At 40.2% G+C, this 23732-nt stretch overlaps 2 protein-coding genes across 3 annotated transcripts in view; one reads left to right on the forward strand and one right to left on the reverse strand.

Annotated features, from left to right (window-relative positions):
* Positions 1 to 7579: 7579 nt before the first annotated feature.
* aamdc (adipogenesis associated, Mth938 domain containing) lies at positions 7580 to 12284 on the forward strand. 2 transcript variants are annotated; one of them, XM_049576850.1, is made up of 4 exons: positions 7580 to 7639; positions 10631 to 10780; positions 10941 to 11036; positions 11791 to 12284. In XM_049576850.1, exons 2-4 carry the CDS (start codon positions 10649 to 10651, stop codon positions 11929 to 11931), a joined length of 369 nt encoding a protein of 122 aa, XP_049432807.1. In that variant the 5' UTR covers positions 7580 to 7639; positions 10631 to 10648; the 3' UTR covers positions 11932 to 12284. The 2 variants fall into 2 exon arrangements, with proteins under 2 accessions (XP_049432807.1, XP_049432808.1); XM_049576851.1 differs by having other exon boundaries at positions 10634 to 10780.
* Positions 12285 to 12421: 137 nt separating this feature from the next.
* ints4 (integrator complex subunit 4) overlaps positions 12422 to 23732 on the reverse strand; it is a 38619-nt gene continuing 27308 nt past the window's right edge. The window contains exons 18-24 of the mRNA XM_049576855.1: positions 22651 to 22731; positions 22441 to 22571; positions 22108 to 22167; positions 15789 to 15948; positions 15373 to 15516; positions 13781 to 13901; positions 12422 to 12713 (exon numbers count right to left, since the gene is read on the reverse strand). Coding sequence (XP_049432812.1) covers positions 12514 to 12713; positions 13781 to 13901; positions 15373 to 15516; positions 15789 to 15948; positions 22108 to 22167; positions 22441 to 22571; positions 22651 to 22731 — 897 coding nt within the window. The 3' untranslated portion in view covers positions 12422 to 12513. The remainder of the gene's footprint in view (positions 12714 to 13780; positions 13902 to 15372; positions 15517 to 15788; positions 15949 to 22107; positions 22168 to 22440; positions 22572 to 22650; positions 22732 to 23732) is intronic.

Raw genomic sequence — 23732 nt, forward strand, 5'->3', positions numbered from 1 at the left:
TTCCATGTGATTTTCATCATATGTTGTAGTTGCAAAACAGAAAGTCCAAACAGGATAAGACAAAATTAATTTGAGGCAATCCACACACATGCTGGCATGCTTAAGTGCAGAAGGAAAACATATTTTGGTATGTTACATTCTTCCTTTATGAATGTGTGCTAGGGCCAGATGTTTGGCACCTTTACTTGGCTGCCAGTTCATCAATTTTTGGAGTTAGGTTCTGTGCTGTTGAAACTCTCAAGATAGCGTGGAGGTGTGCATCAGAGAGACGACTCCTTTGTGGGTTTTTGTTCATCTTCATCACAGAGAAGAGCTGCTCACACAGGTATGTGCTTCCAAACATGCAGAACATTTGAGCAGCATGCAGGCAGAGTTTAGGCATCGTGCAGGGATGAAGTCTGGGAACTGTGCAGCACCCACAGAGTCGCACTTTGCCTTGAGTGTACCATTACACTGGAGGTCGACCAGCTCCATTTTTAGGTCCACAGGTGCTCCTTCTGTGTCAACTGCAAATGGATTGCTGAACAGTTCACATTTAAATTTCTGAGCCTTGTGAATTCTGTGCCAAGTGTGCCCAGTTTATCAGCAAATTGCGCAGTCGATTACACAGTGGTGGAGACATAGTTTGTCAGTGTCTGGCAGCATGGAAAGTGACCAAAAAACTGGCAGATTTCCTCATGCAACTCAAAAAAATCTATTGAGCACTTTCCCTCGACTTAGCCATTGCACCTCTGTGTGATAGGGCACAGTGTCATGTAGGCTACAGAATGTATCTCTTCAAGAAAAGACTGAAATTGGCAGTGATTTAAACCTTTCGCTCTGATAAAGTTAACCGTGTGTGTTATGGTGCTCATTACATGTTCCATTTTGAGAGCTTTACAACACAACATTTCCTGGTGTATGATACATTGATAAACTGTCAGGTCACCTGCACATTTGTCCTGCTGCAGCTGGACAAACAAATCCTCCCCACAAATCCGTTCTTTTCACCACACATCGCAGGCACTCCAGTTGTCGTCAGTCCCATCAGTTTGTCCCAGGGCAGTTTCATTTCATTCACACATTTACATACCTCCTCAAATATGTCTTTTTAAGTGGTTGTGCCATGCATTGAATTAATTCCCAAAAGTTCCTCTATAACACACAAACTGGAGTCCACTCCATGGATGAAGATTGACAGCTGTGCAGTATCAGTCATATCAGCGCTCTCATCCACAGCAAGGGAATATGCAATTAAGTCTTTATCCTTTTCCATCATCTGCTCTTGTAAATCGCTGGCCAGCTCACATACTTGATCAGCAACAGTATTTCTGCTTAAGCTTATGTTTGAAAACGCTATATACCGGCTGGCCAGTTATGATAGACATATGATATTTCATTGTGGGCCAGATATAATTGTATGGCCCACGAGCCTTGAGTTTTACATGTCTGTCTTTGACACTGAATTTAATTGTGTGTTACATAAGTGAATGTGGTATGACAAAATTATTCAAGTGTAAATGCAACATATATGAATATGAATATGAATATGAGGACTGTGATGTCCACCATCTCTTTTAAGCTAAAATAAAATGGTGACCTATTGAACGAAATTTAAGTTGTAATGTTTTCATGTAAAAAAAAAAAAGTCTGTGAGGGAGGTAAACTAACATATATTTATTTACTTATTTATTTGTCTGTGTAAAGTTTTCCTCTAGGTGATACAGTGGACCAGGTGGAGACTGGCCCTGACCTCAGGGTACAAAGATCTTTTTATATACCTCATAAAGAATCAAGCAACTTACTGGTTTAAATTGATGAAGTAGCCTGTTGATCATTATGTGTACAATACAGTGTTAAGAAGACTATTTTTTTTATTTAGGAGTCTTGCTCACCTAACACTGTAAGTCCATACGAGGTAGTCTTCAGCTGAAGCAGATATTTATGCACCTATCCTGTCAAGCTGGTATATGTATGATTTATTGTGATCCACCTTGTCTTAACAAAAGTATTTGTCTTTTACTGTAATTTGAAAGGTATCCACACTGTGAAACCTGAATGAGCGGTGCCAACAGAGGAAAGACCTCATGTATGGAGGGTTGTATTTGGTACCATTTCTGAACTGTGGCGAAGGAAGACTGCATGGACAACATCCTGAGTTCTCAAATGGGTTGTGATTAGGATGCCAGAAAATCATTTTAAGTTCAGCTTCCTCTGATAAAAGGACAGACCAAGTTTTACATTTTTTTTATTCTCTGTCCATAGTATTCAGAGATTCAGTTTCTTGCCTTTGACTACCTTTAAATTTCTACTGTTTTTAGATAGCCGATGGAGGTAGTAACATTTAAGAAAATAACAGAATTCCTTAAACATTAAATGGGAATCAAGTGATGGATCAACTATAGCACAGTCACCACCTGCACAGGTGAAATTATTTCCTAATTTGACATCAAAAGGGTCTTTATTAGCAAACAGCTGGAAACGGCCAAACCAGAAGTGCACCCAGGAGCAAAATGTGACTCCTGTAATAGGCTACATGTGTACTGAGTATTCATTAGGCATACAAATTCTGTTGTGTGTAATGAAGATTTGACAATTAGATTGTAATTTCAAAGCAGTTGGGTTCAGTAATTTTTATCGCATGTCCTTGTATGTTTTTTTCATTTTCATTCAGACCTACAAGATGTCAGTGTGCTACATCTTATGTACATTAGTTTCATTCATTACAGTAGTTTCAGTTGAAAAAAGGGTTTAATGTCTTTGTAATTTGTGATTATAGTTTTCCATTTCATTGAATTTTTAATAAACCCACCGTGATTAAAAAGTACTGAGTACATTTTTCACTAACTACAGAACATTCGTCTGCTTTTTTTTTTTTTTTTCAGATTTACTGTATGCCTCATGAATCTAACAGGACACTTTAGTGTTTTTCAGTGTCGTACTAAATAAAAAGCACAAACTGTTAATATTTGTTGTTTTATCCTTCATTGTCAAATGTTCAAGAGCTGCAACATTTGTTCCATCATTTATGTTGCTGATGAAAGCTAATATAAAAATAGCCCTGTAATTAATTACAAATTCTAGCAATGCCATCAATGTGTTTCTGCTTTATTACAGTACTATACATGTTGGCTTTTGTTTAAATTTAGACCAGATATGCACCACAAAAACCATCAACAAACTCAGGGTATAATCTTCATTAACACCTTTATTGAAAAATGAAGACTGCGTTATTTCAACGTTATTATAGATGAACAACACCAGGAAGATATATAAAACAATATATATATATATATATATATATATATATGGAGAGAGAGAGAGGAGGGAAGTTAATCTAAATTATTACTGTAGAATGTATTTAGCAAATCACCACTTTCAACTGGAGACACAGTGCAGCAGCAAAAAAACAAAAAAAAGGCATTATAAAAAGCCGACAATTGTGTTAATTAATTGACGTGAGACACTGAAGAGGTTGTCAGTCCTATTCTATAGTCTGTAATATGTTTTTTTATTTTATCATGACTTCTCGGAAATTACTCAAATGCATTTTTGGTGTGCTTCTGAGCACACGGGCAGCATAAACAATGAAGTTACATATGTTGCGGCGCTTGGAGGGGTGCTGTAATCCTGGCGGTCCTAGTGTAAAGCACCACAGACAGTGCCAATGCATCTATTGCTGTAGCTCAGAGGCTCTGATGCTTGAGTCAGAGCATGTGAGTGGAGTTGGAGCTGCCCAGAGCGAGGATCGGGAGGATTTTGTATGTATGTGCCAAAATAGGTAAAAAAAAAAAATAAAATCATAATTTCTTCATCTTTTGTGCAATAAATTTGGAAACAAAAATGTATGCTTTGGTGTACTTTAACAGAGTTTTGCAATATGTATAGTCTACCTATGTATCAAAATGTATAACTTTCAGCAGCCGTCTGCCGCGGTCGGAGGTATAAATGCTCAGAAGTCTAGTGTGTTTCATTTTTGTAACTTAAAGGCTTCAGAAAACATACAAAACACATTTTTAGGAAAAGTCATAGGAAGAGAAGCTTGTAGGTTTTATCTACACAGAGTTATTTGCATTATAAAAACCGTCGTGGCAGCTCTAGGACAAGTGCACTTACATTGATCACTTCCATAAAATAAAACGAGAAACTGGATTGAAGATTGAAAAAATTGTTAAAATTAAATTAGGGAACTGATCACAGATGCATTGTGTCTGTGTGTTTTTACATCTATTGTTGCTTTTAATTTGCAGCTATACTTTTAATGAAGCTGACATGTCATGACAGTCAAGCACCCCCCGGGATTCCGGGATTACGGCAGCCAATCAGCGTTGAGCTGCAAGCAACAGGACCCAGCGAAATACCGCTCCAGATGAGATTTCTCATCTCAGGCGATGAGCGAAAAATCGCTCTGTCGCTGTTGCTCGGAGCCCGAGCGATTTTTCTCCCGGGCAAATATATGCTCAATCGGCCGTTTGCATTGACTTTGTATGTAAACTCATCGCTAGCGGAAAAAAAACAAGTCCAGTGTGAACACACCTTTAGAATTTGTTACAACTACAGCTGACATAGAGGGAGAGAGTGTCAAAGACCATGAGGTGGTAAGACTGGGGTGATAAGAGAATAAGACAAATAATGGGGTGATAAGAGAATAAGACAAAAGGGAACAGGAAAGGGTGTAGGGAACGAGGAAGAGTAGAGCTGGTAATACTCAACAGTGTTATGGCCCCAAGTGTTAAAAATTAACAATAAAGCTGCAAGCAGTTGGGCGGGACCGCGCACTCTTGCTTGTTTCGGTCTCCAGCTCATGTAGTCAGTGTCAAGGTCATTTTTTGGCAATAGAGGGACTTAATATTAGAGTAGCCTATGTCACAATATGTATTTAACAGTCATAATCACAAAAGTAGCAACAGCATTATCAGTAATAAAGGCTGTAGTAGTATGTGACAGATGGAAAACATTGATATATAATGTGTAGATGCTGTTTAAAATGAAGATTCTGCTGCTGTAATCTCTACTTAAGAGATTTTGAGGCACGCACACACACACACAGGCCTGTGTTTATGTGTGAGTGAAGCTGTTGTCATAGTGATTAATGACCGGCACCTGCAGCCTACAGGGGCAGAGAGGAGATGAGAGAGCAGATCAGCAAAGGCACTCTTACCATGGGTTTAACATTTGTAGAACTCCTCCCTCTCATTCCCAAACCGTGGGTCCAGTCGTCAATCTGAGAGGCCGTTTACACGTTGCCGGCTATTTTCATAAACGAACATTTCACCGTCTCCGTTTTCAAAAAGATCTTCGTTTACACTTACCCGTGTATATATACACAAGAGCACGCCAAACCTGTAGGTGGCAGTGTAACGAGAGACTCAAGCCTTCCATGTATCCATTGTCGCCATAGCAAAATTTCTCATCTCAGCTTACATTGGAGTGAATGAGAAAAAAATAGCCGCTCCCATCGCTTTGGAGCTCACTGACCCAAATGTGTAAGTGTGAGAGATTCCATGGGGACATTTTTGTGACCAGGACAAATTTTCCTGTGTTTTGAGGTCTAAATGTGTATGTAGAGTGAAAATTGTGACAATGCCAGCTAGTTGAAGAGAAATCTTTTAAACGATTTTAGAGCCCTTTCCACTCTAGCTCCCATAGAGAAATGAACATTCAATTCATGGGCAACAGCTCTGGTGGATGTTCCTGCAGTCAGCATGCCAATTGGCCCTCAGCTGTTTTCCAGAAATTTCTCATCTCAGCTTACATTGCAGTGAATGAGAAAAAAATAGCCGCTCCCATCGCTTTGGAGCTCACTGACCCAAATGTGTAAGTGTGAGAGATTCCATGGGGACATTTTTGTGACCAGGACAAATTTTCCTGTGTTTTGAGGTCTAAATGTGTATGTAGAGTGAAAATTGTGACAATGCCAGCTAGTTGAAGAGAAATCTTTTAAACGATTTTAGAGCCCTTTCCACTCTAGCTCCCATAGAGAAATGAACATTCAATTCATGGGCAACAGCTCTGGTGGATGTTCCTGCAGTCAGCATGCCAATTGCACGCTCCCTCAAAACTTGCGACATCTGTGGCATTGTGCTGTGTGATAAAACTGCACATTTCAGAGTGGCCTTTTATTGTGGCCAGCCTAAGGCACACCTGTGCAATAATCATGCTGTCTAATCAGCGGAAATATCCATCAATGGACTATTACCTCTTATCCATCAGAATGGACTATTACCTCTATAAGTCGAGTAGCTCATTCTGTCAGGCAGGAAATATCCATCAGAATGGACTACTAACACAGATCATAAGTATTTGAGTAGCTCATTCTGTCAGTGTATAGAAATATCCATCAGAAAAATGGGAGCAAAAACAAAAGTGTTGCGTTTATATTTTTGTTCAGTGTAGAGTAGCTCATTCTGTCAGGCAGGAAATATCCATCAGAATGGACTATTACCTCTATAAGTAGAGTAGCTCATTCTGTCAGGCAGGAAATATCCATCAGAATGGACTATTACCTCTATAAGTAGAGTAGCTCATTCTGTCAGGCAGGAAATATCCATCAGAATGGACTATTACCTCTATAAATGTGATTATAAGTGGAGTAGCTCATCACAGGTTGTGTGATGATGATGATGCCATTTGTAAGGACTGGCATTTAAGTCAGTGAACCGATTACTTTCACTTCCTCTGTGCTGTTTGCTTGTTGCATCAGCTCCGATACCATCATTTGATGTAAATGTTTTTGTTTTTTTTTTAATGGTCAGGGCCAGTTTATGGTGGAGGGAGGGTCATGCATTTTCCCCAAAGTCACTAAGGGAACATGAGGGTCAAGATAAAAAAACAAAACAAAACTACTAAATTAGCCTGGTTCCAGACCATAGACCCCGCCCACTCAACTAAGTAGGCTTGCATTACTGGTCTGACATACTGCAATGAATTTGCGATTTATCTCGTCCAAATGATGGAAGGACCAATGGCTGGGGGTGGGGGCGGGTCTAGCGATTAGCCAGTCAGCGCCGCCTAATGGTGACCACTACAGATCCTACAGACCACATTAACGATGCTATCGAGGTATTTCGCCACTACTCGCGTTAATGGAGGACCAAATTAAGGAAGCTGCTAAACTGGATTTAACAGCGATGCAGCTGGACGTGCACGACGACGGAGACATTTTAAATGGGCAATGCTCGCTTGTTTTCAGCACCCCCGAGACATGGATACTAATGACGTCAGATTCTGGGTGAGTCCTTGATCTCTACTGATTGGTTAGGGAAAAAAATCAAATTCCCTCCCCCTTGTAAATCGCCTTCAATGGAAGCCATGTCAGACTGAAGGTTCTGGGAGCTTCAGTCTGACACTCAGGCTACTACTAAGTCACACCCCAGCCACCCCCCTCCTCTGACAAGTATAGAACAGTCCCTAAGATTATGCAAGTATTTTAATAGATTGACCAAAGAATAAATCTTAAAAGGCCTTTATTCTGTAGTTTCTATATATTTCTTTATATCCTTGCTGATTGGTGACTTTTTGTTTTATGGTGATTAGCCAAAGAGCTGCTTATCCTCTATCTGTTCAGTACAATTCAATGTGTGTTTCCCTTTAATAACAGGAGGAAAAAGAACTTCGGAGGGGGGGTGTCCACCGCTTAGTCTGTTGACGTCGCGAAAGGGTAAGCAACAGTATTCTGCTCCATAATCTCCTGCTATAAAATCCAGGATCTACAAACTAAAGCATGGCAGCTGCCTTTCTGTTGTCAACCTGCTGAGGTTTAATAGCGCAGCGACTTGTTGGGACTCGGAACACGGTGGAGACGGAGACAGAGAGAGACAGAGAGAGAGCCAGTCTGTGGCCAGAGCAAAAATAGCTCCTTGTCCATCTCCTTGACAGCAGCACTGGACTGTTCTGGCAAATGTTCATCTCAACTGAATTTACTTTACATTATAAACCTCTGCTGCTTCAACACGGAAGTATCAAGCAAAGCACATTAAGTAGCGCTACTAATATTTCACGCTTGTAGAGCAGTAGGACATGGGCAAGACCAAACTATCTCTGTACCAGGCTGTAAACATGTTTATCTCTGCTGTAAAATTTGGCATTCTGACATGAGGGTCTGTGGGATTGACACTGTTATGGAGCCAGATCCAAGTGGCCATTAGAGGAACTGCAGTTTTGGGCACTATCGCATTGGTCTGAGTTGGAGTTTTTTTCTTGTGTAATGCGGTGCTAACAAGTGAAGACAAGTGCAGGACATAGAAGCAGAAGAAAATATAAACTGTCAGGTATTAAATCGGAACACAACATTACAAGAGAGGTGAAAACATCAATTGCAATGAAAGATGAGTGCCATTTCACAAAAGTTGAAAATTAAATAATTCTAATATCAGTACATAGATGTTAGGAATTCTTACAGTAAATAAAGTAAGAGTGGACATCAGAAAAAAAGTTCATTTCACATTTTTTGTAATATTTAAAAACGCTTCACTTTTTTGTTGTTCCCATGAGCAAGAGTGTTCAGCATTGCGTACATTCAGTCAAGAAAAGATGGAAAGAGGGTTGTGAACCTAAAAAGGTATGATTATGAATAAAGAATTTCCACAATAAAACCAAGAAATGAACAGCATATTTCAGAGACTTGTTACCCATATCATCATAGTAACAGATTTTAGAGTAAAAACAATGAGTGACATTAGTAGTACTGAAAACATAAGGGCTTAAATCTGACCAAAATTCCATTGTTATTCTACACTGAAAGAACAGCATTTCATCAGGATGTCCACAAAAAGAACAAGAGTCATCAATGTCGACATATCTGGAAATTATAGAATTTGCTGGACAGATTTTATACAAGATTTTGAAATAAACTTCTTTGACTTTGTTAGGAATACAAAACTTAAAAGGTAAAAGCTATGTTTTTGCCACTTAATCTCCTCTAAATGTGAGTTCCAGTAAAATTTCCCTCTTTAGGTGATTTTGTTTGTAGTTTGAAAAATCTGACGAATATGTCTGTTATTACATTTCTGGTCAACTATGCCAAATCCATTCAAAAGCAATGCAAATGGAGCCTCTGGGGTGTTTCCTCCAGCATAAAATAAGTGACTTCTTATATGATGGATTAAACCAGAAGGAATGGCTTTGATTACAGAATTTTATTCTTTAAAAGGAACTTGAAAGTGTCAAGATATAAAAAGCTCATGGGATAATATACAGCCATGATTGTAAAAAATCAACAAAACATTAACAATATTTCTTTGGAACCACCTTGGAAAGAAAAAAATATTTGTTACTTATGGTACAAACACTCATTTATCCCTTTCTCAGTGAAGCTCATTAATGAGAGGAGGTGACTGTATCGTGTACTTGTGTGTGTGTGTGTGTGTGTGTGTGTATATATATATATACACGTAGGTAGCATGTATCCGAGCGTCCATGTATGAGTTTACTGTGTACTGGGTGTGCATGTGTATATGGATCTATTTTTTTGTTTCCCTTTATTTATTGTGTTGTTTTTCTATTTGTAACTCCTATGCAGCATTTTTCCCTTCATCCAAACCAAATTTCTCCCAAGGGAGACCAATAAAGTAACCTTAACCTTATGGTTATATAATCATTACTCCGTCACTGAGTTTTATGAGGATAAAACTGGGATGAGGCAAAACTTCCAGGCAAGAAGGGATTGCTGATGAAACTTAGATAAAGAAACAGGAAGTTTGTGAGGTGAGTAATTACACGTTAATACAAAAGAGAGATCATCAAGCCTCGGAGGTTGCCACTAGGTAATGTCATGTTATCACATGAAACGTTTCACATTATAACAAGACAAGTATATTGCTACAACAAGTTTTTTTTTTTATTTTTTGTTTTTGAAATAAGAAAAGTTTCTTGTTTTAAATGTGAAAATATCTTGTAAAAAGGTGAAAACATCTTGTTGTACCAAGAAACTTTTCATGTTGGGGCAGCTGTGGCAAAATACTGAACCCCAAATGGCTCCCGATGGCTGTTCCATCGGTGTGTGAGTGTGTTAAAAACTGAGTAGCAGGTGGCACCCTGTATGGTCAACTCGGCCACCAGTGTATGAATGTCTGTGTGAATGAGTGAATGTGACTCGTAATGTAAAAAGCGCTTTGAGTGGTCGGATGAATAGAAAGGCGCTATACAAATGCAAATGCAATTTAGTAGCTTTTTAAGTTAGTTATTTAGTTTTCCTGCATTTTCTGACTGATGCCGATGGATTAAACAAGTTTTTTTTTTCAAATTTACATTGAAGTTCTATATTTTGCTAGGCATTATTGCACACTGACATTTGATATGCCACAAATTTGATATGGTAATCTGATGAGATGTGGCAGTGGCTCAGGAGGGAGGGCAGCAGGTTTGTTAATCACAGGGTTGATGGTTCACAGTAGCTCACTGCCATTCTTGTATTTGTGTAAGTGGAATGTGTAAATTGTAAAGCACTTTGGATATCTAAAAATAGCCATTTACCATTTTATCAGACCCATGTGACACAGCAGAACATGCATTGAACCAGAGAGATTTCTGTCACTGCACATTGTCTTGTGTCTCCGAAAGGAATTAAAAGCTTTGTTGGAACCTATTAACTTTATTTAATGATCTATACACCATCTCAGTCATCATTTACTACTGTCTTTATTTCTTACAGTAGACAGCCTCACACAACATGTCCTCTCCAGAGATCTCCTCTCTTTCCTGGGGCCACATGAAGGTGAAGGGATGCTCCACAGGCTACAAGGACTGTAAGGTGTGGCCTGGAGGAAGCCGGGCCTGGGACTGGAGAGAGACTGGGACCGATGTGAGTGGAACCATAATCGGAATACATATATCCATGTGCAGGACTGCATGTTGATTGCAATAAAATATGAACAGACACCAAAACAACAGAAAAAGCCATAGCATGCTAATGTTTCCCCCACAAACAGTGATCCCACATTATCTTGCGTTTTCCTCTCCAGCATTACCCGGGGGTCCAACCTGCTGATCTGGAGGAGGTGCTGAAGAAGGGAATAGACTTGCTGATCATTGGCAGAGGCATGAGTGAAGCTCTGCAGGTAAAACTGATCTACAGAGCTCCAATTTATTAAGAGATAAAAGGGAATACCAATCATTAGTTTAGGGATTGAGCCACAATTTCAAATATGAATCAAGAAGTCCTGCTTTTCTCCTGCTTTTATCAAGTCAGTGCAACAAGTCAGTGCAGTTTGAGGTGTTTATTGTTCACTTCCACCATCGTTTATCTGGTTTAGGGTGTTCCTTTTTAAAATTGATAACCTTCTACGCGAAAATGGAGTGTATCCAGGTCAAGGGTGTAGTAAGGGGCTTTAAGGAGACAGACACTGTCAACACAGAAGGCATTCAGGTACAGTACTGAGTGTAGGTCATCTATGTTTTGGCAGCACTCTGGGCCCAACACACATTCAAAGTATTAAGACAGGTAAAAATACACTTTAGGTTGTGTTTACATGCATATAGCACAAGTGAAACACAAGCTTTTAGACAGCTACATTAATTGAAATAGGAACGTATGGGTTCTGTCAGACATGCAGACATAGGTGGCTGGAACCCTTTCTGTAGAGACTCACTGTTAATCTTTTTGTGCTGTTTGTTATGTGCTGTTTCCCACTGCGCATATGCGAATTACATGTATGTTCTGAGTGAGGAAGTGCGGAGGCAGTCGTTGTTGTGCTTAAGTTGGAGTAATGTCTTGAAAACGTACAGTTGTTGTCGTAGTTATTGAGCTAACACCATTATCCTTTCTGTAGAGACTCACGTTTCATCTTTTTGCACTGTCATCTCCTCTCTCAGGTTCCCTCCTCCACTCTGGACTTCGTGACAAAGAAAGGTGTCGACGTCAGAGTCTTGCAGACGGAGAAGGCCGTTGCTGAATACAACAAACTGGCTAGCAAGGGTGCCAAGGTGGGGGGGGTCTTCCACTCTACCTGTTGATAATGTCACCTTTGCCGTGCTGCACCAACTGTCTAATTCTAATTTCAAATGTCACCTTAAAATCAAATTGAAGATGCAATTCAAGTACAGTTGATTTTAGAGGCTAATTTTGTGGAATGTTTCAGTACAATGACCACATGACAGATCCTACAGTGGTGCTGTTGGTAAAAGCTAATGGATGTTAAGTTTAGTACATGTATTTTTGCTTGTTTGATACACAAAATAAAATTAGAATGAATCATCTCCATCACATGGGATTATCTTTATCAGAAACAATTGTAAAGTCCAAAAGTATTCTCCATACAAATGACACACCAGGAATAAAAAATACTCTTCTGCTTCCTACCACTTAACCATACATTGTATTTATTTGCCATTTTGCCCAGATGTTTAAAATGAGTGTCTTTTAAAGATGAAAACAAAATGGCTTTACCTTTTCTGTTCAGTTTTGAATCTGGAAAGTGAAGCAGTGAGCATCCTCTTTAAAAAACAAGCCAAGAAACCCATGCATGTGAAAGCTGAAAAGAGTTACAGCCTCATCTGTCTGTCTCTCTGTCAGTTTTTTGTTTGTTAAGAGTTTCTTTAGCGTCTGGAAGGTTTTGGCATGATGTAGACTTTGACGGGCTTGCTAAACGGAATGGTTCCCTCTACGGCGGCCTCTGGCGGTGGGAGACTGTCGATGCTCTCGCTCCATCCCAGCTTGGAAGCTGAAGAAGGGGAGCAGAGGGAGGTTGAGGAGGAGCTGTAGGCCAGCAGGAGACGCACTTCAATTTGAGATGGCTCTGAGACGTTAAGACAGAGAGGGTAAAAACAGTCAACAAAGGAAACTAAGGCTGCTGGGGAATAGTCACAAAAAATGATGTCCCATTTTCCTAGACACTCTTCCTTGACCTCAATGGAAAATGTCATGAGGTCAAGAAAAGATGTGATGAAGAATTCATAAGGACTTAGGAAAGGTAAAAGCGGTGCTAAAACTATCCAGCGGCACCTCCACTAGGCTCCATAATTATTCGGCAGTGGATGTTATTGAAGTGGGTCTGCCATGGTGAAACTACAGTGTTCCAAAGATGGATGACTACGACTGCAACTGTGTTGTGTGATATAGGCTGGACATGGACAACCCAGTGAAAAATATAACTTAATTTACAAAGTTGGAACTGAAATAAAACAGTCGCAAAAGTGAAAATTCATAGTTGTTGCATTGAGAATAGTTGCTCACCCCCGTTTGCTCATATTTATGCACATAAATCCCAAATATTATGATTGTATGAAAATAATTTTGCAAGATAAGCATATCATTTGTTTTCATGAATGACTGAATGGTGCAATGCTTTAAATGTTACTGCTGTAAGGAATTTTGGGACAGTATTCTCCTTTTTTTTCATAAAGGATAGTCTAGTGTGTCTTAGACTAAAGGAGATTATAGAGGGTGAATTGAAGAACCTTTCCTTAGCATCAAGATTATTTGCCCAGCTCTTATCATGGCTGCCCTTTAGATGCCTCCACCTCATTTCACTCAGGAAAGTCAGAAAAGCAGCCTCAGTCAAACTGTGGCCACACTAAAAGTTTGGGTTTAGTTTTCATTTTGGTGGCAAATTGCGGACAGAGAATACCTGCAGCCAATCAGTAAACAGGCTGCTGTACATGTTGACCGACGTTAAAGAATTTCTACCTGCCTATAACACACGAACACTCCTGCCTGCAGATAAATTGAGCAACTGCAGTGAGCTACACTTTGCCGCTGCTTGGTATGTTTTTGGCGTTACACCCTTGTAAAAAGCAGATGAAAATGAAAACCTTTGAATATGTCACTGAAACTGTAACATCAGATTGTGTGCATTATACTGACCTGTCCATGCAGTGTGTGACAGGTAAACCTGTGTGATGAGTCTGTGTCTGTCAGGTCCAGGTTTTCTGAAGTCTCCAGGTTTAGGATGGATCACATGACTCTGTCCATCTGGATACAGAACCTGCAGAGACACAAGGCGTGTGTGATGCACAGAGAGCAGAGGATTCAGCCAGTGTTCGCATCAGTTAGGTGCTGTACACGTGCCGTGTTTTTTCTCAAATTCATTGTTTTTAATGAAGATGCTGTTGCAGCACATATGCATTCCTGAGTGCCTATTTTTCAGGTCGTAACAGCTGCACCCTGAGATAAACTTAGTTCAACTTTTTGAATGCAGCAGTGTGCATGCACCATGTCTTGTGATGAGGGCCAACCAATCACAGCTGACACATATCTTTCCCTTCATCTGTAAATATCAGTCTGTGATAAATATGGAGGAGATGATGGTCATTTTAGTGCAGAGCTGCCAGAGCTTTACATCTGGCCCACAGACAATAGGCCTAATAGCGCCTGTAAGAATATCAGCTCTGCGCTCAGGACTTTATGTAAATAGGCTTGTTAAGGTTGATTTAGCAAAACATTTTTATTTATTAAAACACTTTTATATTGATTTTTTTCTGACCATTCTAAGGGATGGAGAATCTGAATGTGAGAAACAACCTGATCATAAAGATGTCAATGGTCTTGACAGACCTATTTTCAATAAGAAAAGATGAGTTGTTTTTTTCATGAATGGTTAAACCAATGAATAAAGTGATGCTTTAAAACAAATTGCATATATATTTACTGTATTTTGTCATCACAACTCAAAATATCCTTAATTTCTTAAGTATTTTCAGACAGTGCGTCAAAAACCTCCTGAGATGAATAGTCTGTGTACATAATCAACAGAATGCATCATAAGCTGACTGTATCTTCAGAAAACCAAATCAGAACAGTATTTCCTGTTTTCGTTATCCAGCGACACTCATATTTATTTTTTTAAAACTTTTTTTTGATTGTTGACGGTCATTACTCCTGAGCCTTTGCTGGCTCTTTGAGCAACAGATGGTTTTGTGTGCACATGAAGCCTTGAGAGATGAACCCTCATTGTGAAAGCTTCAGTGCTTCGTGAATCTTCATCTCACCATCACTAGCTTACTTTTCACACAAATGATTACTTTATCAATATCATTAATAGATTTAAATGTGCCTTGAGCTTCCTCATTGCCTCACAGTTGGCCACGCTTGTTGAAAAAGGGGGTGCAGTCCACTTTAAATGATGTGAAAGACTGTGATTGGCTTACAGACACCTGATCAAGTAAGTTTGTACATTTGGGGGGAGCTGTTGACAGTAATCATAGATCTAGACATCCTAGAGAAGTTATGTCCTTTGGAATGGATGGGGGAGCTGAATTCACAATCACTTCTACCACTGCTGCAATAAAATCAGCAGCAGTGACCCATAACAAGTTTTTCTGACCCCAAACTTATTCTGAAAAGCTAAAAATAATGAAAAGCTTGTTTCAGCCTAAAAAACATTAGTGAAGATGGTCAAAACCCAAAACGCTGAGTGAGAAACTGAACTGGTTTCGTTCTTTGTACATCAAACTGACCTGTACTTTAACAGTGTTCTGAGGATTCTGGACGTGCTCCAATGTTGCATCAATGTCTAGCGCCACCACCAGGCCACTTGTAAATCTTAGCGGGTTGTCAGACTCCCCCGTTGGCTCAATAATGGTGGCTGTCGCCCGATGGATCTGTCAGCCAACAGGAAAATGTTAATGAAAACCAAACAGCACTTGGTTGATGATACTGTGGGTCATTTCTGTTGATCGTATAACAGATTTTAACAGATTTATGCACACAAATTATTTTAAGAGTTAAACAACTCTCATGCTCCAAGAATTCATACTAATATGGTGGATTTGCAAATACACACTGCTTGAAAGTGTGAAAGACTGTACAGGAATGTCATCTCTGGGGCAGTGGTCACCCTGTCTATCTGTATTGACATGTTTATTCATCATACCTGCTCAGGGAGTCTGAGCTGCAGCAGGCCACTTTGTCTCAGGGTTGTCTGGAGGATCTTCACCATCTCCACTGGTTTACAGGACGACAGCCGGGGCATCAGCTCCAAAAGCTTATCCACAAAACTGTCCTGCAGATGGGGCAGCTCTGCCAGAAACAACCTGACAGTTTCAGATAACATGAGGTAAAGAAAAAGAATGAGAGGAGAGCATTCAAAGACTTGATAGTTAGCCTGGTAAGTCTATATAGAAAGACAAAACACAGTAAGTAGTAGGGACATTCTACCAGCAAAAAGTCCACTGTCAGTAATGTTGCTAGGTACGCATCCTGCACTGTTAGACAATGCTGCTGGCAACTAGCTGCATATGCAAATAGACCACAATGGCACTAAATGTCAAGGCTGCACGCCTTTGGGGGGATAAACAACCAAAGATCCTGCTGATGTCAATGTAATTTGATGTGTATTTGGAGTTTAATCTTGATACGTTTGTATGCATTTTTTTATTAAACAAACATTTGTTTTATGGACATGTCAAATAATTGTTTTGTGACCTTGCGTGAACCTGAACGTCGGTGATATCTTAACAAATTAAAGGTGGTCGCTGTCATGCCCTTTCAGGCTTCCCCTATCAAAGTGATTCAATCAAATATGTACATTTGAATGAATCACCAGGTACAATTAGGCTGAGTGCTGTCTGTAAATAACCAACCTGTTAACAGGCAACTGATTTATCTGCAGGCTGAGATTTAGTCTGAGACGACAGTCTGATGCTGCTGTAATGTATGACTGTGCTCTCAAAACATTTTCTCTCTCTCTGTCTCTCTCTCTCTCAAATAAAGTTTCTCTCAAAACATTTTTCTTCTCTCTTTGCGCTCATGTCAGGATTTTACTTTTGCTGTGAAAATAATGTCATGGGCGGGGCCACGTTCCTATTGGCCAGTCTCAATCGAACTGACAGCTGGGTGAGGATCGTCTTGGGAGTCAAATTCAACTGAATCATTAGGCTGGTTCGAGATGAACTGCGCCTTGCTTGGAAAGTAGACGAGAGCAGGCGGCCGCAGCGGGGGGCGGTGACAAAAAGCTGCGGTGAAGTCGGACAGTTTCCTGACAGTTTCCAGCAGCCTTCAGTCCGTACAGGGAGTCACAGACACACTTACATCCTGTCTGGAATGATGTCAATTCATTAAGAAAGTGATCAGACCCATATATCAGTTTGTTTTCAGTCTCCAGTTGTTTTAATTGTGATAGATTAATTTATTAAAATGCTTTACAGGTGATCTGTAGTTTATGTTCATGGTTTATCCTCCATTTGACATGAATTCTCCTGTAAATCAGCATCATATCAGTTTGACCCATCCCCTCAACTACACAGGCTGAATAAACTGTGTTTGACTATAAGGTTAATACTTTCAGAGGAAAAAAATCGGCTACTAGACAACAGCTTTCATTAAGGCTCAGTCAGATACAGTCAGGGCTTCACATCTGATGTTATTTTAAGAATCCTCACATCCCACTGACCACAAGTCTCTGTGATGCTAAATAGAGTGTGCCAGGGCTGACGTCAAAACCCGGAAGTTTAGCATCGCGCTAGTTCCCAGAAAAGAAAGTGAATGGGTATGTCCCAAGTCTTTTATTTTATACTGCTAACTCCTAACTCGTTACTTGAACCGGAAGTCGTTCGAGTTCCGCCATCTTTAAGGCCGTCTCATGTCTCTTATTCCTGCCAGTAAGGAGTTAGCGTTAGGAGTTAGGAGGGATCTGTTAGGTGTGATGAGTAAGGTAACACGAGAAGTTCCTAACAGGAAGTCTTTTTCAGCTTGAGGCCCTGACGTATAAATACCCGCCCCCTACACCTGGCTCATTTGAACGAGATGGCGGAGAAACAGCGCAAGTGTATCTGTTACATGCATTCTTACGGCTTTGATCAGCGAATATAATGTGACTTGGGATGTACGCCAAATGCTCGCTCCGTTATGCAGCAGATCCAGCTGTGCCGCAGTCACCAGAATAGGACGTCGCTTTACGTGACGCTTCAGAGTAAGGCCGTCTCATGTCTCTTAACAGCGATGCTCACTCCTCACTCCTAACTCCTGACTCCTTAAATGTTTTCCTAAGTGGGAGGGACTAAACAGTTAGGTAAGGTGGCTACGTTAGGTGGTTAGCAGTAATTTTAAGGGACTTGGGACATACCCAATGTGATTTTTGCATTGCGTTTTGGATTATGTCAGAAAATAAACTCTGTGGCTAACACAAGTTTATGATACTTAACAGGTTTTGTTCAGTGAGATAATCTTCACATATGAACACCTTTCATACCGCATTTGAAGCTTAAATGCGATCGCCAGAAGTAAAAAGCTAACGTTAGGCTTTAAGGGACTACATGACTACTCCACAGTCGCATGACTCTTTACGTCACCGCCACTAAGCTTTCAACTGATTTCGTCCGCTTTATTTTAAAAACATTGTATAATGGGGAAATCGGACTGTTTAAGCTAAATAAGAAGCTGTAATGGCAGACTGCCAGCACTCTCGTCTGTTCGGGGGTGATGACGTTTAATGTCCCTGACAGGGTTTGTAGTCGTATTGAGCAACTTGTTAGCAACTGCCTTTTTTACAACACGTAAAAGCTTCAAAATTCACAAGTAGGGTATTTACTAATGTGTTTTATGTCGTAGAACAAAACCTGAAACTCGCTTAAGCTTTTGTTAACCACAGACCTTATTTGAGGCATTTTACCAAAATCCCATTCAAAAAACGTATTCACTTTTAGACGAGAGAACCGGAAGTGCTAAAAGCGCTAATGGAGTTCCGGGTTTACTGGCACACTCTATACGTCAATACTTAAAAGAGTCCAGTGTTAATATACAATCGTTTATGATGAATGTATTTAGTCTCTGACAACTAAACTTCACCATCAGTCACACATCATGTTTTCTGTTAGAAAAAACTGAACCTTCGTCAGTTTGACAGCCTTCTTACCGATGAACACATTACCCATCGCCTGTCATACCAAGTACGTAGTACAGTGGTTAAGCCGAGGAGCCATGCTTATGTGTTTCTTTGACTTATGAGAGGAAACTACACTTCTTCTCTGCCATATTTTTTAACTGACAGATCTAATGAGTGGCACAGATATCTATGTGCAAACTGATTGAAGAGTGTTTCTGCATCAATTTGTGTCTCACTGTGTGAGAGTAAACAAAGCTCGTGCATGTGCGCCCAGCTCCACATTGACTGACATATAAGTGCACTTGAGGCTTTATGAATCCATAAGCTCCATAAGTTTAATAGCCGGACGTAAGGGGACCTTCAGATAACTTTATCAAGCAGCCAACGGGCCAGTGAGCGGGCTAACAGTGGTCCTGAGCGGAGTCTCCATAATTATTGCAACGATGATGCTGAGTGACAGACCTGCCATTATGTGACAATGTCAGAGTGACATTCTCCTCTTGATTTAATATTTCTCCAATATGTCTCGTTAAACTCTTTCCACAGAAATACAGGACAAACTGCATCCTGTACTGAATCAGTACGGGACAGTACATTTTATTTGTCAATATGGGACGAGGCAACTCTGTCGTCTCATGCCTTGGTGTGGTGCTGGTGTCAGTCACATCACTTATCCTCAGTTTTCCTATCCTTAATTTTCTCCAGACTTCCACAGGAAAAGAGTTTGCTGCATTTCAGAGTTTTTCCTGGGAAAAAGAGTTTGTAACTTTTATGGATGTTACCACGCTGCTCAGTCAATCAATTAACTTCACTACTCAGAAGCTATTTGACTCAGAAAGTAGTGACGTCACCACCACGCTACTGAGAATGCTGTTAAATTTGTAAGGTCGCACCTTGTGAGCTACTTCCCAACACTGATTATTCCTGACAGCATGAGTGCGTATGAAATCAGTCATTTGCATGACTGGTTGACAGCTCTGACTTTCAAAAAAGGAAACAAACGTGTTTCTCATTTCTCTCATTTCAGAGACTGGGGCGTCGGTAGCATAGTGGATAGTGACGGCACCCTATGTACAGAGGCAATGCCTCACTACAGCGGTTGCGGGTTCGATTCCGGCTTGCAACCCTTTGCTGCATGTCATCCCCTCCACTCTCTCTCCCTCCCCATTTCACACCGTCCTGTCAATTAAAGGCAAAAAGCCCAAAAAATTAATCTTTAAAAAAAATAAAATAAATAAAGCTAGAGTAATGCAATAAAAGCACGCAGTATTTCTTATCCGATTATTCGATTAATCGCCAGCATAATTGATAGAATACTCGAATACTAAAAGAATCGATAGCTGCAGTCCTAGTTGTCACACAGTATTATGACAGCATACGTGCTTTCCAGGTGAAGCTGGCTTTGTGGGAGGTTCAGCTGTCAAATGGTGACCCTGCTCATTTCCCTCATCTAAGAAATGTGAGTGCCACTGGAACTGATGCTGACATAAATCGGTACAAATTAAAGACAAGATTGCAGGACTGCGACAGGAGAACGTGAGCCAGAATTCTCTATTTTTCGTTCGCCATTCACAGTCAAGGCTTCCGATCTGCCCGTGGACATCCAACTTGAGGAAACCGACCTACAGTGTGATTCAGATTTGAAGAACAGATTTGCCTCGTGGGCTTGGACGCTTTTTATCAGTATCCTTTACCAGGGTACCCAAAATTGACAGCCATGGCTGCAAAGGTTTTGTGTATGTTCGGGACCAGTTACCTTTGTGAACAACTTTTTTTCTGTGATGAGCATCAATAAAACAAAACTGCATTCCAGGCTGACACACAAGCGCTTAAATGACATTCTGAAAGTGGTAACAGCTCAAGATCTGACACCTAACATTGATGCACTTGTGAAGGCTAAGAGATGCCACATCTCAGGAGCAAGTTAAATAGTTAGTAGCCTACTTCATGTAAAGAATGTCACAGCTTTTGATCTGTAAGGCAGGAGACAACTCAATGTGCCTCTTCAACAGCTCCCACTTTAGTTTGGTATAGTGAAGCCAGCATAACTGCACAAATGTATGTAAAAATGCACATGTAATTGCTGTGAGTAGTAGAGTAGTAGTAGTAGAGAGTACTGACTGGATGTAGAAAAACTGAGAGACATTTTTAAAATTTCATTATTTTTCTTAAGAAATCTCAGGCTGTCGATTATCTGTTTTGCAAATGCCATGTTCATTAAATGTGAATGTTTTTGTGCTAAAAGAAAATAAACAATTTGGAGGTGTTATTAGGTTATTATGCGGTGGTTTTATTGGTCCGGCCCTCCTGACATTAAAGTGGACTGTATGCAGCCCCCGAAATGAAATAAGTTTCAATGCCTCACAGGGCTTTACAGCATACGACATCCCTCTGTCCTTAGGACCCTCGCAGCGGACAAGGAAAACTCCCCAAAAAAACCCCTTTAACAATCAGCACAGTTTCAAGGTGGACACCCAAGATGAGTGTCACCAATTCAATATCTGACCCAATGTCTTCCCTTCTGTTCCAGGGTTATGATGTTGAGTAATGGCCAGAAAAATGTTTTTGTTTTTTTTTTGCAGAACATTATGATGATTGACCTTTTGGATATAAAATGTCAGCACTTCAACATTTTATCCTATTAGACATTTGTGTGATATTTTGCCATACTTAGGGAATAAACTCTTGAATAAAATGTTTTGTGAGGTCATAGTGACCTTAACCTTTGACCTTCAACCACCAAATTTTATTGTGTTCATTGTTGAGTCCAAGTGGATGTTTGTGCCAAATTTGAAGAAATTCCCTCAAGGTGTTTCTGAGATATTGTGTTCATGAAAATGGGACAGACAGTCAGATGGAACTAAGTATGAACAACCTGACAACTTAATGTCTCCTGCTGAGGCTATCGCTAGCATGGAGGCATAAAAAGGTTTGTATTTCAGTAACACAAGGATCGTATTCTGCATAACATTAAGACATGTTCTATAATTTTTATGAACATATTTAAAACAATGGTCAAACCACTTTATATTCAAAACTTTACCAAAATATTCTGTTGATTCCAAACCCTTTCCAAGACTGGAAAATAGTCTTTAAAATTTCATAACTTTTCCAGGAATTTCATTACCGTACAAATCCTGTACATGTGCACATTGCCTTGTGTTTCTATATCTTGTTGAAATGCCTTTTTATGTCTGATGTAAAGCGCCTTGAGGTGCCTTATTATGGAAAGGTGCTGTACAATTTAACTTGCCTTGGCAGGTTTGACCAGATAAGATATGCTACGGTTACATGTTGAAGCTGGGGCTATTTTAACTACCAATTTAAAGCTCAAATGTCCAAAAAGACACAAACAGATAAGAGAACTTACCGCTGAAATGACTCAATGTCCTGCAAAAACTTTTCACAGCTGCTGATGAGAGGATCTAACCTGAAGAGAAATGACAAATATCTGCATACAGATGTGATCCACATAAATTTTTGAATACTGACATTGTGGGGGCAGTGACTGAAAACACCCTGTCACCCTGTTTGGCGCTTGGTCCAGGGTATTTAAAGGAGGTTGACCTCAGCAGAGTGGAGACAATGGGAGGGGGCATGCTGATGGAGGAAGTCAGAGAGATATGGAAAGGAAACGTATATGGTGTGTGTGTGTGTGTGTGTGTGTGTGTGTGTGTGTGTGTGTGTCCGTCTGTGTACTAACCCTTGTCTGGTACGGGCAGTCAGGACGAGCTGCAGAGCTTTGGCTTGGAGGCGAACATGATGTACGGTGGCTACCTGTCTGCTTTCCAAACCACTGTACAGAAACTCAAGCTTGTAGGTTTCCTCCAAGATCTACAAACACAACCACACATTTAAACAGACACCCTAAATGATGTCACAGGTGTGGTAGTACCATTGTGTGCGCACTGACCTGTTGACCTGCTGCTGTGGCTGTGACGTTTTGTTTGAAGCAGAGAGGGACAGCCATGTTCCACAGCTTCTCCTGCAGAGCCTGAGAAAATGAGGCAAAGATAAGACATTGAGAACTGCTCTTACACTTATGAGTCTTAAGCGATATTAATACTTATGCGTCTAATCGAGGCCGTAACCTAAGCTGTAGCTTGATGTGCACCTCTCCAGAGTTGTAATTACACATCCTGGCAATGCAGACGTCCTGTCTATTTTTGTATGTTGAAAACTATTTCCCTCGGTTGAAATGAAGCTTTTATTTACTTTTATATTACAGATAAGAAACAATAAATTGTGAAGACAATAAAGCCTCACAAAATAGCATTAAGTCTTTTGTGTATTTATCCTGGCTTCATATGGGGAGAGGAAATTTCTGCTAGTTGCTAGGCTAATTTATACAATGTAAAATGCCATAGGTTTATGTTAATAACGTCAATATTTGTTGGGAAAGCGTGTTTAGAATAAGACAGTTGTTTTGTCGGTGAACCTAGTGAGTTGTAATAGAGCCCAATTTTGTAACAGTGTGTTTTGGATCGACTAAGCTTATAGTTAGGGCTGGCTCAGGCTTGCCTTGTACCAGCCCCTAGTTAGGATGACGTAGGCCTAGTCTGCCAGAGGACCCCCTATAATACACCGTGCACCTTCTCACCTTCTCTCCCTCTCTTTCTCTCTCTCCCTCTCGTATCCTATTACTGCATCTTGCTAACTCGGCCATTCTGGATGTCACTAACTTAGCTTCTTCTCCGGAGCCTTTGTGCTCCACTGTCTCTCAGGTTAACTCGTATTGCAGCGGTGCCTGGATAGTGTGACGTGTGTGGTTGTGCTGCTGCCGTGGTCCTGCCAGATGCCTCCTGCTACTGCTGTTATCATTAGTCATACTTCTACTTTATTATACACATATGATTATTGTCACATATGTATACTGTCAGATATTTATACATACTTTCAACATATTGTATCACAGTAGCCAGAACTATAATTATAATATTATTACTTTCATTAATGTTGTTGTAAGCTACTGTCATTACGTCTGTCCTGCATCTC

The sequence above is a fragment of the Epinephelus fuscoguttatus genome, linkage group LG5, assembly GCF_011397635.1.
Source record: "Epinephelus fuscoguttatus linkage group LG5, E.fuscoguttatus.final_Chr_v1".
Classification (NCBI taxonomy): Eukaryota; Metazoa; Chordata; class Actinopteri; order Perciformes; family Serranidae; genus Epinephelus; species Epinephelus fuscoguttatus.

What these genes read in the sequence shown, in the direction of transcription:
- aamdc (XM_049576850.1), top strand. Translation starts at nt 10,649, where the DNA reads ATGTCCTCTCCAGAGATCTCCTCTCTTTCCTGGGGCCACATGAAGGTG. An exon ending in GGAGAGAGACTGGGACCGAT is followed by an intron (nt 10,781 to 10,940) that starts GTGAGTGGAACC and finishes TTTCCTCTCCAG; the next exon opens with CATTACCCGGGGGTCCAACC. An exon ending in GCATGAGTGAAGCTCTGCAG is followed by an intron (nt 11,037 to 11,790) that starts GTAAAACTGATC and finishes CTCCTCTCTCAG; the next exon opens with GTTCCCTCCTCCACTCTGGA.